The sequence below is a fragment of the Scatophagus argus genome, chromosome 10 (assembly GCF_020382885.2).
Source record: "Scatophagus argus isolate fScaArg1 chromosome 10, fScaArg1.pri, whole genome shotgun sequence".
Classification (NCBI taxonomy): Eukaryota; Metazoa; Chordata; class Actinopteri; family Scatophagidae; genus Scatophagus; species Scatophagus argus.
In genome coordinates this window covers 7,011,877-7,029,443 of record NC_058502.1, presented here as the reverse complement: position 1 = coordinate 7,029,443, position 17,567 = coordinate 7,011,877, and the positions used below count along the sequence as shown (strand labels likewise).

At 41.2% G+C, this 17,567-nt stretch overlaps 1 protein-coding gene across 4 annotated transcripts in view; it reads left to right on the top strand.

The window, feature by feature from the left end:
* Positions 1–17,567, top strand: part of phactr2 (phosphatase and actin regulator 2) — a 38,789-nt gene continuing 21,222 nt past the window's right edge. The window contains exon 1 of one of the 4 annotated variants that reach the window (XM_046401625.1): positions 1–274. In XM_046401625.1, the coding sequence (XP_046257581.1) occupies positions 133–274 (142 nt within the window). In that variant the 5' untranslated portion in view covers positions 1–132. Of the gene's footprint in view, positions 275–6,351; positions 6,441–14,841; positions 15,140–17,567 lie in introns of those variants that run through there. The other 3 variants (XM_046401628.1, XM_046401627.1, XM_046401626.1) reach the window with 3 other exon arrangements.

The window sequence follows — 17,567 nt, the reverse complement described above, 5'->3', positions numbered from 1 at the left end:
CCTGCTGCAGCACAAACGTTTGAGTGAGACTTAGAGGAAAGGCGGGCACGCAGACGTTGATGAGGTTCATGTGAAGTTTCTTCTCGCCTTCCGCTCACTGCGTGTCTGCGACCCCTCTGCTGGCAGGTGACCATGGAGGAGGAAGAGGAGGGGGACACCCACCGGGAGATGAGGCCTTTCACCCTGCTGTGGCCCCTGCCCAGGTCCCGCTCAAAGAGTGACACCTCGGGATTTCGCTCCCGGGTGCTGTTCAGACTGCGGGGATCCCGCTCAGGTAGGGACAAACTAAACCGCAAACATACTGACGGATGCTGATGGAAATCGTCATGTCACAGGGTGGATGTTAAAGCTGAGTTAACAAACCTAATTAAACTTAAGTCTTATGACGCTCTTTTATTCATTAAAATCACATTGTGTAAAGCCTTTGGCAGAATTCAGCACTGCACTGCTTTTGTCTTTAAGTGAAAGTAGTTTTAAATCCTTCAAGTTTTGCTCCTGACGGCATCTCGATATGACTAATGAAGCAGCAGCGGTTTCCTGCTCTCCTCCACAGTGAAAACTTTCTGTCTCTCTCTTTTCTTCTTGCTCACAGACACTCCGACCTTGTTTTGTTTTCTCGCCTTTCTTTGTATTTACTGCATGGTCCTTTGTTTCACGACTTATTCCTGTGCACCTGGTTTCCTCTGACTTGTCTCCATCATGAGTGGCGCACCCGCTTGCTTACACAAATCACATAACACACTGAATGTGTGCAGTTGAAGTGTGACATTCGGTTTTTAAGTGAAAGTATCGGTTTGTGAAGCGCAAAGGCAAATGTAAAAGGCTGCTTCCAAACTGTAAACAGTTTGCAATCGACAAACCACCTTTTTTTTATCAGTTCAGTGATGTGTGTGAACCGGTTTGAAAGGCTTTTCTGTAGATTAGGTGACAAAAAAAAAAGCTCTGAAACAGGATGGCCGATGGGAGGGGATGAAGCGTCTTGGCCATAGCGTTAACCATCTTTGTGTCCTCATTGTCTTGCTTAAATGTCACCGTGACAGTTTTGCTGTCTGAAGCCTTTGGCTGCTGAAACCCAACACGCTCATGTATTGTCTCAGCGGTTAGACCCACTTCCTATCAACAGTCTTTTGGTGTTACAGCCTCGACTCTACAGGAGTCAACCCGCCTACTCTGACCTTGAACTTTATTACTCTTCAGGCTTTTGCTTGAGGGCTGTTTGCAATATTACAGTAATAATTGTTTGTGAGATTTTGCACTTATTTTTCTTGCCTTCGGCTGCCACAGGAAGCGCTCTGTGTTTAAGGTTGAGTTGTAGTTACAGGAAATGGTAACAACATGTAGCAGTTAGGAAATCGGATTTCCAGAGTTGTTTAGGTCTGCCGCCAGTTGGGATTTTTGAGCTTCACGGTTTGAATTGTATTAGTAACGTGTAGCCTGATAATTCAATAATAAAACTGATTGTTAGATACTTCAGGTCAATAATCCTCATGTAAAAATCCTCAAATTATCAATTTTATAATCATATTATGAGTCGAGACCACGATTTTAGACTTCACAGTCACACCAAATTCACACACTAAATAAAAATAAAATAATTTCACATGATGATATAAAATGGACTGTTTGTAAATCAGACAACAGAGGGAGCTAATCCACAATGATCACGACAAACCGGTTAAGCTGCCCCACACTCATGTGGCGACGTTGCATTTTTCACATGCGTCCCACAGGGTGAAGCTTCAGAAGCCAAATGTGCACCCAGGGAGAGCACGCTGGGTTCACTTTGCTCCATGTCTGAAATGATCTGACGTGAAGATCTAAACCGCAAATGACGTTTCTCTGGAAAAATGTTGCATGAACTACAGCTCTTTTTTTAAAAAAAAACTTAAAGGGGTGCAGTAGCTCATGAGAAATTTCTTTTGCCGTAGGAAAGAAATGCTCCTGGGGGGAATATTTCCAGAATTAATGGCAGAAGGGAGGGATGTCTCTTCCATATTTGTGAGCATCTTATTTTTTTACAAGCTCTAATAAATATCAGATGAAAAAAGTAAACGCAGCCTGCAGACTTGAGAACGTGGTGCGTTCACTGGTGCTAACAAGTTGACTCATGGCAGCAGACATCTCTCTGTTAATAACTACATTTGTCCCTGGTTGATTTTAAAATAAGTTTTTGCTTGTTTGAAATGTGCAAACTTATTTCTGCCATATTACCAGATGCAAATATGACCAAAATATCAGCAGTTCCGATGTTCCGACATTTTCTCTAAAACTTATTCAAACCAAATAATTTGTAATCAAAACCTGAAAGCACATGGATGTGGACGAGCTCAAGAACAGATGCTGAGCAGATCCTGTGGAGAGACTTTATGTATGAGCTGAATGTATTACTGAATATTCTTAAACAATCAAGACAAGACCGTTACTATTCTGTGTTAAGTTTATAAAGATGATTGATACATCAGTTTCAATGCAATTCCCCATCACTATTTTAATGTGCATATGAATATAAGAATGCATGTTACATATTAGCAATTGTGTATGAGAAAAAATCAGTTTGGGATAATGTGTAGGCTGAGGTGGTGCTTTCTGTTATAAATGGCATGCTGTCTTCTGGATGGGTGCTATATCGGTCTTGTAATTACACGGGCAGAGAAAAGAAGAAAGAATAGAAAAGGGGGATAAAAGGGCAGAAGAGAGCGAAAAAGAGAAGAAAGGAAGAAGCCAAGAAGAGATATAAGACACGAGAGAACAATGGAGAAGGGAAGAGAGTCAACGAGTGGAGTGTAAAGGAGACAAGGGGAAAACGATGAGAAACGAGAGGAGGCAGGAGGGATGCAAGGACAGGATGATTAAGGAGGTTGGGAGGACAGATGGAAATGTTGAAGAAAAGAAGGGGGCAACAAAGGAGTGCCAGCTTGCTGGTACGCCGTGCCGCTTGTGGGTACTCTCCTCGAAATAACACTGATTACAGACCCATTTAGTATGCAATAAGTACTTGTTAAAATGTGCTGTAATGCAGAGAGCAGCCCTGCCCCCCTTCGCTGCCCACACACAGCCTATCCTCAGCCACTGTTGTAGCTGCTGTGACGACAGCCACTGACATACCCAAAAAGTTCTGCTCCTTCACTAATTAAAGACTCTATCTATAATTGTGGTGCAGTTTGAGCATTTGTCACATTTACTGCTGCCTCCAGCTGCTGCAGCTGCAGAAGTCAAATCTCAGATTGAAGGTGTAGTTATTGAAGTAGCTAAACAGTTTTGCACGTATTTTGCAGATGGCCCAGTTTGTAGCCAAAAGCTGGTGATAAATGCACAAGCATGTGCAACGAATTTCTATGTAGTTAATTTGGCTTGTCACGTGAAAGCTTCAAAAATATTTTAAAATTCACAGTTAGTTAGAAAAAAAGGTTTCAAAATCATCAAAAGCTGTATGTTAACATCCTCATGCTAACAAAACCCAGAATGACCATAATTTTTTTCATAGACACCATCTTGTAGCATGCTAATATGCTAACGTTTGCTCTTTATCACTGAGAGTACAGTGGATGGATTTGAAAACCAAAAATTAAAACTTATTTATTTAATCTATTCTCAGGGCAGCGTGAATGTGTGTAACAACTGCCAAAACAATCGTTTGAGCAGTTGCAGAGATGTTTTACTGAACTCATCAGTCAAAAGTGGACCTCATGGTGAAGCTAGAGGTGAAGTCAGATGATCACCAAAGTGAGTAGATGTCATCCTCTGGCGATCATCAATGTCCAGTGAATGATTTGTGCCAGTCCAACCGGAAGCTTTTGAGATATTTCAGTCTGAACTGAAGTGGTGACCCTACTGACTTGCTATCTCTTGAGCCTAACGGGCTAAAAACAACCATATCTTTAGGCCATATAACATAATCACATGTCTGATAATGATGTTGTTGTGTTACGTAACTACCATGAACCCTTGTATTCATTAAAGACCCTGCTGGGAGGTGTTGGCCTCCTCAGAAAAACAGCAGCATCATCAGTCTTTTCAATGGATTCTGTCTGTTCTGATTGCTTTAAATACACCACATGATTATGATTATGACTATAATCTAATACTTTTAACGGATTGCATGAAGCCACACAGCAGTGTTAGTGTTGGTTGGGTTCTGTTCACATGTCTTCCTGAACACATGTACAAATACTTTCTCTTGTAATCAGACTCTCAGTGTTGGATGTGACCGTCTTTGCCTGTTTTTTGGTGGATCGTATGTGTCGTTCTCACATTCAGTGGTGAGAAAAGAGACTTCAGCTGCGTGTCTTTTCAAATACCAGTTGACCTCGCGAGGTACTGGCGCTTTCGTGCTTTTCATCTACTTCGTTTCTTTTGTGCAATGCGATCATGCATGCATGTGTGTGTGTGTGTGTGTGTGTGTGTGTGTGGGTGGGTGTTGTTGGAGCCGATGAGCCAGTTGTTTTTTTTCTTCTCGCTTGTTGTGAGCCGTCTCATTGGGCTGCGTCAAAAGTCAAAGTCTCACTTTCTCCGTTTCTTCCCCCCTTCCATCTGTCTATCAGTAACTCTGTGTGGTTACTTGCTAAGCCTTTAACTTTAATATTTGTCGAAACGCTTCAGCAAATAAAGGGGATGTTAACACAACGCTCACAGCCTCTAATGATCCTGTGCACATACATTTACTGTATGTGCACAGGATGTATGTGCGTGCGCAATGGAAATTTAATCAACGCTTTGGATTGGTTGATTAAAAAAGCGATAGAGATATATTAGTGACATAAACAACAAACATGGGATTTTTACATGTTAGGCAATCAGAGAATGAAAATGAAAAGGAGGAAAAAAATTAAACTGGAGTACGTACAGCACAATAAAGTACTCATGGGACATGGGAGGAAAGGACCACTTTCCTATACCATATGGCGTTATGGCAGCTGCTCTTATGTGGGTTAGTCAATAACATAATGGCTGTGTGGCCATTTACTTGTGTTTACATTGGCCAGGCAGACACATGTCTCTCCCTTTCAGGCCATCATCATATTTTATAATGACCCGCTCCACTTATTCTCTTCACAGGTGGAACTTTAATATCAAAAGGGATATTTGAACAGGAACAGGAAATTAAAAATAAACTGCGCTAGATAAACACAAATATGTGTGTCCATACCTGTTACGATTTGTCTGGTGTTTTATAGCGAGCTGCGACAACCTTCACTGGCATACAGATGACATATTTACTGTCTCAAGTGTCTCTTCATGACACTTGAGGGAATTGGACTGTGTGTGTGTGTGTGTGTGAGACAGATAACAAGAACAAAAATGACTGTCTGCCTCCCAATCCTTTTTGCAGTCTCTGTTTGTAGCCTTCATTCCTTTTTATCTGTGCATGTGTCTATCTCAGGTTTTATGTGTGCTGATTTATTTGGCGATTATTGATGTTTATGTTTATGATCCTGGGGTTTAATGTCTGCATTGGTGGGAACTACTGTGCTCCATCAAGACTGTCTGGTTTGATCAGACGTGACTGACTAAACAGCTGGCCAAACACCATCAGATCCTGGGCACAGGAGCCGAGGGAAAATGCAGAAATCTCTAAAGTGCGTTTTGTTTGTTTTTTATGTAAGATCGCAGCACTTGTAGTAAGAAGCTTTTTTTGTAAGAATAGTTTTAAAGTTTCAAGACCAGACTGAAAACCACAGAGCTCCGGTGTTTAAATGATGAAGTTAAATTAAAAGCGTCTTAAAATTTGTTTTGAAGTTTTTTTTTAATGGCTTGACAAATATTATAAAAATAGTCAGATAACCACCACGTTGTTTTACTGTCACAGTAATTATTTGGGGTGATTGAGTTCTGTTCATTGTCATTGTCCTCGACAAGGAAAAATAAGCACACTATCCCCTCTCTTTTCCTTTTTCTCTTTCAATAACTTCATCCTCAACAGTGACAACTCATTTGCATCCTCCTTTCCTTTCCTCGAGTCTTTGTACTTATTTCCTACGTCACTGTGGGACCTCAGCACAGGAGGGAGAAATGACCAAAAAAAAAAAAAAAATGGGTGAGACTGGAGCCAGACTCAGCGGCCAGAGGAAGGAGGAAAAACTTGACAGGCGGAGAGATGGAGATAAATGCAGGAGGAGACACAGATTGGGAGGGAGAAAGCGGAACTGAGATGGAAACAAGCATTAACTTTTAATGCTCTTCATCAGAGCGAGGGGAGGCAGGAGGAAGGGAGGGAGGGAGGAGGGACGAGTGAGTAGCAGACAGTGGAGAGAGAGAGAGAGAGAGAGAGAGACTGAAGGAGGGAGGGTTGAGCAATGAAGGAGGGAAGTAGACAGCGAGCGAGGGAGGAGGGGGAGTCAGCAGGGGGAGGGAGGGAGGCAGAGAGGTGCCGTGTCGGGAAGAGGCAAGGATCAGCTCACACTGCTGATAATATTCCCTGGGTCAAGTCATGGAACATGACGGTGAGTTTTCTTCTATTATATAATAAGCTCTGCTTCCTTCTGAATCTTTTTCTCTGCACGGGTTGTCCACTGTCTCACGTTTGTCTCTGTTAATGTGGCAGGAGACATGTTGGACACAAAGAGAGAGAGAGAGAGAGACTCTTCCCACCTCTTGTTCTCATCTTCACATGCCGTCCTTACATGTGGCTTCATCTGTCACCTGTTAGCTGGAGATAAAGTACACACAGTGGGCTCTAAACCCTCAGCATGTATTACACGAGTTACGGACCAGCCTGCTTACAGTGACTGGGTTTAGTTTGAAGGTAGTTTCGTGACAATCACCCAGTTAACAGAGGGGTTCATAGTCTATTTTAACATGGACATGAATCAGTATTTGTGTGACTGTTGCTGTCAGAAACGGCTTGGCAGGATGGCAGCCACTGTGTCTGTCTGAGGAACTGGGGAGCTGGAGCAAGTTTTTATAGCACTTCCTATAATCTAAAATAAATATGCGGCAGAGAGCAATGACAAACAACACAAAGTCATGCATTATGTACAGGAACACTACTTTGAAGACACAAGCAACTACACTGTGTGCAATATTAATAAGATGCTAATGCTGCAAGTAGAACACTTAATAACATTGACGCTGGCTATATATTCACTTAACCAGGCTTATGGTCTTCTGTGAGGGCCAGTTTTGGCAATGTTTATGAAGCAATGATGATTGTGCGCTGAACTTGAAAGCAATTATTAGTTTTGTAAGTCGGCCCACAGCTGCATTAGAGTGTTAGAGTTTCCCATACACGATAAAGAAAAAGCCACATCTACTTTACTGTCAATATCTCTATGGAGGAAAGAAAACAGATCCTTAAAGGTGGGCTCGGCTGGTAGCTATCTTGTGTTAGACAAAATGACAATGATATGTCAGAGCATTGTTTGTCACACTCTGTGAGAGTGGAGGCAGGGAGGCTATATCGGGGCCATGTTATCTAATATAGTTTAATTACTGTTTGCAGAGGCTGTCAAAACACATCACAGTGTGTAAAAGGCAAAAGCTTCTTGTTCCTATGTGCTAATAAAGACAGACAGAAATTTATAGGGCAGAGATGATGTTTAGACTCTTGTTGTGTGTTTTTGCAATTATTGTTCCAGGTGGGCTTTACATCAACGAATCCACTTTAATCCATGCTTTTTTGTGTGTTTGTCTGTGTTGATGGAGACATAGGCTGGCCACTAAATGGACATGTAACAAATTATCGCTGTTTTGGATTTGTGAAACAGCATTTTGCAAGGCAAAGCAGCATCTGTGAGTGTGTACGCTTGCTTTTGCATGTTATGTGATGCGCGTGTGTCTGCAGTGATCACAAATGGTTGTTGAAATTGCTCTTTGCTGTGTTTTCTCTGCTCGCTGTTGATTGTATATATTGTATATTGTATGTGTCATATTTTGTGTCTAGGAGACAATGTAAGTTAAGACTTAATGTGCATATTTGCATGTGGCAACTTGACTGTGGTAATTTACCATTGCAAAGTGTATTCTGCACCACATGTAGGCACTGGACTGTCATTCTGTTTACATCCTGTTTGTTGGACCCCACCTCAACATTCAGAGTCTCTACTGTCAGTCATGATGAAGTGAAAAAGGCTGTGTCGGGTTTGTAGTTTCCAACTGTCTACGTTTGATATGCCGGTTTGTCTTTTTCTGATATGATCTGATATGAGACTTGCCCTGGTAAAACAACGTACTTCCAGCTTGACTGATGGATCTACTTGTTTGACAGGCAGATCTGTCCAGCTTAATTGTTTTTTTTTTTTTTAAAGCAATATCCTCACGTTAACATAATGCATCACAGAATGACTAGAAATGATCTTAGAAAATGTTGGTAAATCTGCAAATGTTACATTAATAAGACTGTCCTTTTCATTGCTGCTGATAGCTTTATAAATCGTTACTCGCTTAGAGTTGTGCAGTAGCTGTAAACGTGGAATAAGTATAACAGAAGTGTCAGAGGTTAGCATGCTACGCTGCTACAGACCCCATAAGCCACACTGTGGTAGCCTCAGTGTGTCTGTAAAGGCTAGTCGATGTTAAGCAAAGAAACCATCATCATCCAGCGGCAGTAAAACAAACCATGTTGAGTCTCCATAATATTAATAATGTCCTGACAAACAGCCACACGGCTGTGCAAACATGACTGACGTGCTTTAGACAGCTGTTCTTGCCATTTGCAGCGGCTCTCCAGTGAATCTGCACACACATGGCCTTATACAGCTCAAAGATGGAGGTGTAGCGATAAATGCTGGCTGCTGTTTGTTTACTCTCCCCATTTGTTGTCCTCAAATGGCCTCAAATCAAATACTTTTAAAAACACAGTCACAGCTTTTTTTTCTTTGTGAAACATAGTGTTTTCAATCTGATGCTTCTATTACTTTATCCTGCTGCTGCGGCCCTCATCCTGGGATTATTATGAAAGACCCCACACAACATTATCAGTCTTTCCTCCATCGTTTTCTGTCCCTGTCTCTTTCCCCGTCTGTGTCTCTCTCACTCACCCCGTCTCTCTCTCTCTCTCTCTCTCTCTCAGGCTCACTTTCTCTCAAGCTCTCTGGCTGCCCGTCTGGCAGGATGTCAACTATTGATTTATACAAGCAACATTTTAGCAATGATGGCGGCTTATGGGTTTCAGCCAAACAGAATACAACAAACAGGAGATCAGGTTTCAGACAGGCTGGCTGGCATATGTGAAGAGGCAGAGAAGTGACAGTAACCACTACTGTACTGTTACCATAAAGGACTGTACAGTTAATATTATTAGGTAAATCCCCTTTTAAGAGGGACGTTTAGGACTGTGAAGGTTTAGAGAAGGGACAAGCTTGTATTTGTAAGGATGAATAATTGAACTGAGTGTTGCTTACTTTTAGACTAGGCTTTCTTTCTCTGTGTGGAGTCATGTGCAGGAACTAAATTGTCTAATATTAAGTTACAATATCAGTTTATTGTCAGCAATCAAAGCCAGAAGCAATGCAATTTGCTCTCAAAGCAATTTCATGTCATGTGGTTTATATTTAGTGGCCACACTGCAAAACACCAAGAAATCAGAAATCTGTTTAGAAATCTAATCACTTTAAAGCTCCTAAAAACTTCAGATATGAATTTTAATTGTTTCTCTATACCATTAATATAAATATGAATGACTAACTAAGCAACAATCAAAGTTTAAGCCTTTAGATATCACTACATAGAGTTTAGCTCTGAAAAACTGATTGAGTGAGTGTGGTTTGAACAAATGTCAGTGACCAAACAATGGCCCGCCAACTTCAGCCCAGTTGAGAAGAGCACAGAGCTGGGATGAGGTGGTTGTAGTGATTCAAAAAATGTGTCAAAGTAGAATGGAAACAGACTTAGCAAGTAAATCACGATGTACATGATGACTAAAGGAAGATGAAGATGATAAAGCAGATGAAAACATTTGATCTGTGGAGAGGCATGATGGCTGTAACTTTTCTCAGAGCAGTTTTCCTTTGACTGGTTCTTGTTTAGGGAAGTTAGCTTGACATGTTGTTTCCTTCTGTGTAATGACTGGAGAACTATCACCACCGATTATTCCTGATATGCTGAATCCTTATATTTTCATAACGGTAGAGGCTAGACATTAATCAGCTATTATTCTGCACTTTGGTTAAAATCTGGGCTCAATTTAAATTGAAACTTGACTATACTAAGAAGCTGTTTGAGAGTAGAAGTTTATATTCAGAGTCACACACAAAGCATTATCAGCTCATTAACAATCCCGCTGATCATATGGCATGATTATAGTCAGGGTGTGATTTGGACAAATGAAGCTGCATAGTGCTGAGATGTGACTGGTGGAGACCTTTCAAGCAAAGTTCCTCTCAGCTCATCTCAGCTTTGCTTGCGGGTAAAACAGAGCCCGTTCCTTGCTGAGTCACACCAGAGTGTTAAGACAGTTTCGTTTGGTTTTGTAGGGCGCACAGAGATGTCCATTCCTTCGCTCTTGAAAAGGTTAGCTTGTTTCACAATTTGGGAAAAATCACGAGTGTAACATCTTGCACTGAAACACACACAGATGCCCTGTCATTTGGTCATGATGGTATTATGAGACTGTACCTTGACAGAGACTGAGTTTAATGAATAAATCAAGGGGAGGGTAGAAAGGTCCTGAAAAGTAGCACTTAAACAATTATTACCCCCCTTGTTCCGCTGAGGCTACTACTTAATATTTGATGACTCCTTTCCTTCCTTCTGGCCCTTCTCCTCCTCCACCTCTCCTGTCTTTCCTTTTGCTGTTCCGGTTAATGAAAAGGTCAGGCTCCCTCACTTGATCTCTGTTATTTAGTGTCAGGACATACTGGACCTGGTGTCTTAAAAATGTCACCTTGACATACAAAGACTTTGAGAATATTTCCAAAGATCTCCATTTTGGATGTTGTACTCTTGAACAGACAAAATGCACAGTAAAAGCATCAGATTGATCTAAGCTAAATCCAGAGGGAGCTTTTCCCTGCATTTGTAAGATATAAGATTAGTAATTGATGCAGAGGAGTAAAGAGTTGAAAGTAGCAGTAGCCAGACGGGTCAATAGTGAGTTTGTGACCAGAAGTTCCCAAAGAAAAGATATGTTCACGACCAAACGTATCTTTATGTTATGTTTTATTGGCCTCTGTCTTTCACACATACAAACACTGACTTATGATCATTTGCTGATCTGAATCTGTGGAAGGGGCCGATACAGGAAAAGTTTCCTGCCACATGCCATCACACTGTACAATAATAACAGCTAAAACTATATCATAACATACAGTCACTACACACTACAGTCTACTGGCACCTTACACTCTACCTCTACTTTATTTTGCACTATATTACTCTGTTTTCTGTTGTATATATACTTTTTATATGTTGCCTTGTATATATATTTATATATGCCACTTTTTATTTTGCTATTTTTAACTTTTGTTTAGCTTGTTGTGTGTATTGCTGCTGCTGCACTGCAGTTTCCCAGCCTGGGATCAATAAAGTATATCTATCTATCTAAACTCTCCATTCTATCTGTTTAGGTGCGCTGCAGTTTGGATCAGGTCAGATTATTGTTGCACCGCTTTGGGTCAGGCTCTAACTGTCCTTGGATTCTCTTCAGAATGGGTCAGATTAGGTTTGTAAAGGATTCGAAAAGGACTGAAATTAATTTATGTTGTTTCGGTTCGATTGGGTCCATAAGTGTGTATCTCTTCAAACTGTGAGGACCTCTATCTCAGAGACTTCAAATTGTTACCAGGAAGCCTGCAATAGAAACTGGAGGCCAGTGGGTCTAATGAAATAAGTAATCGAGAACTGTAGGATCCAGCAATTTTGACCCACAGATTTTATTGCCTTGTAACTGCGTCTTGGGCTTTCTGTTGTCTTACATGTAAATAGACTGAGCATCAACAACACTGGGTCAATACTCCTCCAAAAAATTCAGTATACGTTGCAGATACATCAAGTTAATCACATTAACTCCCTTTCAATGCTTGCACAGTCATTTTTCTTTGTTAACTTTACTAAGTACTTCCATCCTCCCATCCTGTCTTTGTCGTCCACCTCTTCACTGACTGCTTTCCTGTCTCAATTTTCCATTTTCCATCTTATTCACAAGTAACAGTCCTGTAAGAATGCAGTCGTCTTGGCTTTCAGGTGTGAAAGTGTAAAAATTATTCTTTGTCTCTTTTACAGAGATTTATGTTTAACGATTTTGCACATTGGGATGAGAACATTTAAAACAGCCACACTCAAAGTACTTAGTATTGTTGATTGACTGTGAATACTGGCCCAGACAAACCCAATGCATCTGTATTTGACCACCTGGGAATAAAACTCAATAATCAACTGTTTTACACATTGCACTTTTAAGGAGGTGGTGAACAAGACTGTGAAAAAATTTTAACAACTTCTGCCTGCACGTCATGCAGCAGCCAACTTCTATGCTTGATTTTAATCGCCCTCAATTTTCCTGTATGAAAGTGTCACATTTGTTTTGTTTAGAGTTCTCTGCTGGCTTTATTTTTCCTACTGAATAAATCTCTTCCATCTCTCTTATGAGATGATGTGCACGCTAAGACTGTTTGAAGCTTCGTGCCCTTTAATAAGGAAAAGGACGGGTGTACAGCGGTGACACGGAGAAGCAGACACAAAAGTTTTGCAGTAAGAATGAATAGGAAATACTTAATGACAGATCGGTTTTAGAGTCCTAGATCAGGAGCAGTCGCTTAAGTTGTGTATTTAACACTAGATGGCAGTCTTGGCCTTAATGCAAAATCCATTTCACTTCCAGATCAGAATTTCTGGAAACATCAAGTTGTGTGTGTGTGTGTTTGTGTGCGTGGGTGTATGTGTTTGTATGTGTGTGTGCGTCCGTTCGACCTTTCAGTTCTGTTGAGCTGAGGTCTGAAACATATCAACTGACATTTTGTTGATAGTGATGAGATAAAGCTCTCCCTCTCTCTCTCTCTCTCACACACACACACACATGCACACATGCACACACACACACACACACACACACGCACTACACTGCATTACACTCTAGTTAAGAGTCAGAGGGAGGAGTGTTGCTTGGTTTACTACTGTCAACAGTGCAAAGTAGTGAGCTTCAGATATGTAATAATAAACAGATATTATTTCTCCGTACTCCTATTTTAAGGTCATGCTGATAAACAATGAGAGGTTTCTGCACTTGCTCTCTTTCGGGCACAGCTGTATTCAGGATTCACTGTCACTTCCTTCTGTTTCAAAATAAATCATCTCCTGGATCAAGATTACTACACCGACCCTTGTGTGGAGCCTCAGACGCTGTCCAGACCTCATTTATTCATCGTTGACTGTAAGCTTAAAATATTGTGCTGCACTTTGTTTGGGTTGTCGATTCTCAGGCCTGGCCTCACAGAGTGTTTCATTTTCAAGACAGATATTTTTTATTTTGTTTTTGTTTTGGTTGAATGCATTTAAATAAACAATTAGACGGTGTGACAGTGAAACCAAAACCTATGAAGTTCCTCTTTATTTTTTTTCACTTCTTTAAGGGAGTCTTCAGATTTATCTTTCCTATTCTGTGTTGAGGAACAGAGGCTTTTTTGGGGGGGAGGGGGTAAATGATAACAATAACAATAATAATAAATTATCAAAGTGGTTGTTGATTCGTTTTTGTTATTCGTTGAAAGCAAAGCAAGGTAAGCGTATTTGTAAAGCACCTTTCAAAAAGACAAATCAAAGTGTGTAAGACAGAATATGGCTTTGAGATGAGATAAAAAAGAACAGAAGGTAGAGAGAAATAGGTACAAAGTCAAAATAAACAGCGAAATTGAATGAAACAGATGAACCGGGAGGATAAACAAATGAAAGTATTAGTCAGTCTTCAAATATATTCATAAGTGATTAATCAGTCTCTCAATGTTGGGGTTTAGCTGCTTTTATTAGTCTTATATGATAGTAAAGTAAATATCTTTTTTTGATTGTTAGAATAAAATAAGCAATCTGATGGCATCACTGGGCTTCAGGATATCGTGATAGGCATTTTCAATCAAATGATGAACTAAAAATATAATCTGCAACTTAGTCAATAATGAAAATTCGAATTCGTTGCGGCTCTAATTGACGTGAACTGCACCATATCCTTTTACCCTAGCAGATATTGTCCCACCGTCCCTTCTTATCTCCCCCTCCGTCTGGTGATAAGGAGTGAGGCCTGTTTGTGGGTGTTTCCGACATCCAGCTCTGCACCATGGTCTATGGCCTGCACACACACAAAACGACATATTTTTGCTGTGTAGTTGCTATTAGACATTAATTTACATCGGCGAGTTCTCAGATCATTTAGTCAAGTAAAAGGCCTGAAAATCAAAATCCTGTTTAAGTCAGCAAAATGTCCTTCAGGTATCAGGAGTGGCTGTTCTGCTGTTGCATTGATGTGTAAGTGGCATTTTAGGCACTTTTGGTTTTCAAACTAGATGTCAGGCCCCTCCTGAAGGACACCAAACACATCACATCAGTCTGGAAAGAGTAATGAAAGAGAAAAATCTGTTTGTGATTATTCGGAAATTATAATAATACATCTTAACTTCTATTTTGTGTTAATGATTTGAATTTGAAGGTAACTAAATGAAACTAAACTAACTGTTGGCTTTAAAAATGTAGCACAGCAGAAGTATAAAGTTGCATAAAACGGAAATACTTATACAATACTAAGTAAAATCACAACCATACTCGAATACAGTACTGGCTTTTAACCACTGCTGTTTTGCTCACAGTGAGTTTTAATATATTTAATAATACTTTCTGGTCTTCGCCAACGTAAACTAGTGTCTGCGGGTGTCAGACCCCGCCACCCTTTGACCCCAGCAGCGCCTTTAAGCTGCACGCAGGAATGAGAGGCATTTCTTCAGCTGCTCTCACGAGGAGGAAGAAGAGGTGGGAGGGGAAGTTACTACGTAGTAGCGACCCAGGCAGTCAGTGAACCAAGTTTCCAGCGACTCTGCCATCACGGACTGAAACTCTCTCGAAATGAACCCATTTGGCGGAGGCGGGCGGGATTGGTGCGGTAGAAGGCCGTGATCGTGGGCTTTTCTGGGTGGGTGGGTGGGGGGTTCGGTCCAGCCCGGTGCTCCGGAGAAGCTGAATATGGGTCAGACAGCCGTGTCTGCCGTGTCTCAGCCTGCGAGCGGTGAGTGTGTGTGAGTGTGAGTGTGTGTGTGTGTGTGTACTCCCACTTCTTGTCTCTTCTGACACACATTCCGCTATCTTTACTCGTCTGATCGGTTTTTGTTTTTGCTTTCATTCCTTAACGCGAATACTTCGTCCAAACTTCCACACATTTAAGCTCAGACAAAGCGCTGATGCCTTCATGCTAATATGAAGTTAGCTAAGCAGATGAAGTGTGGTAAATTAATTCAGTCGCACTTGCATCGTTGTGCTCCGTCCCTGTTGCTAAATTTATCGCTTGCTTGTGTTACCCAAGAGTGGAATAGTAAGTGTTAAGGCAGGATGTGTTGTGTAAACGAAAAAGAGCTGTTCACAAAGCTGCATTGCTGCTGCTGTCTGAAGGAGCTCTGTCAGATGTGAGTTTGTGTATTTAGCAGCGAGTTTGACATGAGTCCAGGTGGACTGATGGAGAGCAGCTTAGTCTTGAACCGGGTTTGTTTGGGCAGAGGGCTACCTGAATCCCGTCTGGCTCAGTGGGTTTACGTTTAAAACGCAGTCAGGAACCTGTTAACAATACAGCATCACGTTTAAGTCAACAAGTGGGCCTTTTTGTCTTTGTCACAGGAAATCCCGTCGCTTGTAGTTGAAGGTTTGACAGTTGCAAAGTTCAAGATTTTGATTTTGTCCGAGTGTAACTGGTGCTGGAGTTCTCCCTGTGTCAGAAAACCTGACAAATGTACAAATCAAACCAGCCTTGTATTGTATTGGGTTAGGTAATGAATCTCTATGTTTATAGTTTTTGGCCTAAATGTGTTTTTGATGCACCCTGCATCATAAACTGAGGAAAGTTGGCATTGAATGCTTAGTCTCGTTTATGTCTTCTTATCTCCTGATTTAAATAAAGCTGACTAAAACCACATGGTTCACTCTATAGCAGTCTCTCCTCAGCAAATGGAGCTGATCGGTTGTCACATCCACGGCTCCGCCTGCTGAACAACATAGAGTCATACGCACTCATCTCTCACACAGTGTCTGTTCAGGTGTGTGTAGTCAGAGACAGCAGAGGTTGTGTACACATCAACCAAACTGTAAGAATATAATACAGATGCATCATAAGCTTTTTCTCTCACCGATGTAGCTACACACAGCAACAGCGAGCCTTAAGAGGAGACTTATGGGACTAAAGCGCATAAACTTTACCTGTACTGCCTCAGTGTTTCCAGTGACTCTGGAGGAGTGTATGAGCGTGTGATGTACCTATATACTTAAAAATAGTTGGGGATTTTTTCTTAACCTCTATAGTCCTCTTTCTGTCCATGAGACATGAAAGTAGAGCTGGCCAGTCTGACAATTTTACATAGAGATCAGTGTCGAGGGATGCCTTTCTCTTACATATGTTTCCACACTTCATATAGCCTCTTTGGTGAGAAGATACACACTGCACAAACGTACAAATAGAGTGCTATAGCCAACGAGATGGCGTCGGCGATCGGGCAAATATACTTCACTTGTGTCTCGTCCTTGGGTGACGTATCATAAATAATACAACCTGAGTTCTAGCTGCTAGCAAGAATTTGATGAGGATAATACAGAAGCATCTTTAATGTTGGGTTTTAATGGTGCAATCGGCAAAGAAATGTCTTGGCCCATCCACATACAAAAGTGTACATTTCACATTTGTCCACGATTTTTATGGGGACGTTTTAAGGCAGTGAGGTGCAGGAAGCGATGCGATGAAAACAAAACTGGACCTTTTTATGACACTGTCAGCATATGAAACCCATGCTCTTGTGTAGCACCCTTAAGCCAGCATGTGTGCATCGGAACCTGAGGCCATAATAACGATCTATATGGCCACATTACTGGTTAGATAATGATGTTGTGATGGGCTTTAAATGCTGAATGTACATCACTAAGAGCAGGAGAGGAAAGCAACTCTGTCAAGGTTTTATTTAAAGATCGTTAACATAAAACTGATATCCTCTGAGCCATCTTAAGTTATGACTGTGGTAAAACAGTGTAAAGTTTCTGTTTCCTGTTCTGTTTTTTTTTTTTTTTCAAGTGTTTATTCTTGACTTAGTCCGAGCTGTTAGGTCCTATGAATGTCATGAGTAACTGTGCTTCACTGGCCTACACTGGAGAAAGATTTGGAAGAAATGACCCAAGTGTTAAAACTTCAGCTAATGCCCAGTGTCACCCCTCCCTACGCTCTCATCCAGGACCTCTTGTTGCCTTGTTTTCCCTCTTCTTTCCTTCCCTTGTCCCTGGCCTTCTCTTACCTACATTTTCCACCTCAGATTCAACCTCACCACTTCTTTCTCTGTCTTCCCTTCTGCTCTCCTTTGTCTCTGTTTCTCCCCATTTATCCCTCTTCCTCTGTTCATGACGCCTGGTTCTTCCCTCCCCGCTGACTTGCAGCGAAGGAAGGAAGCCTCTCCCTTTCCCCTCCT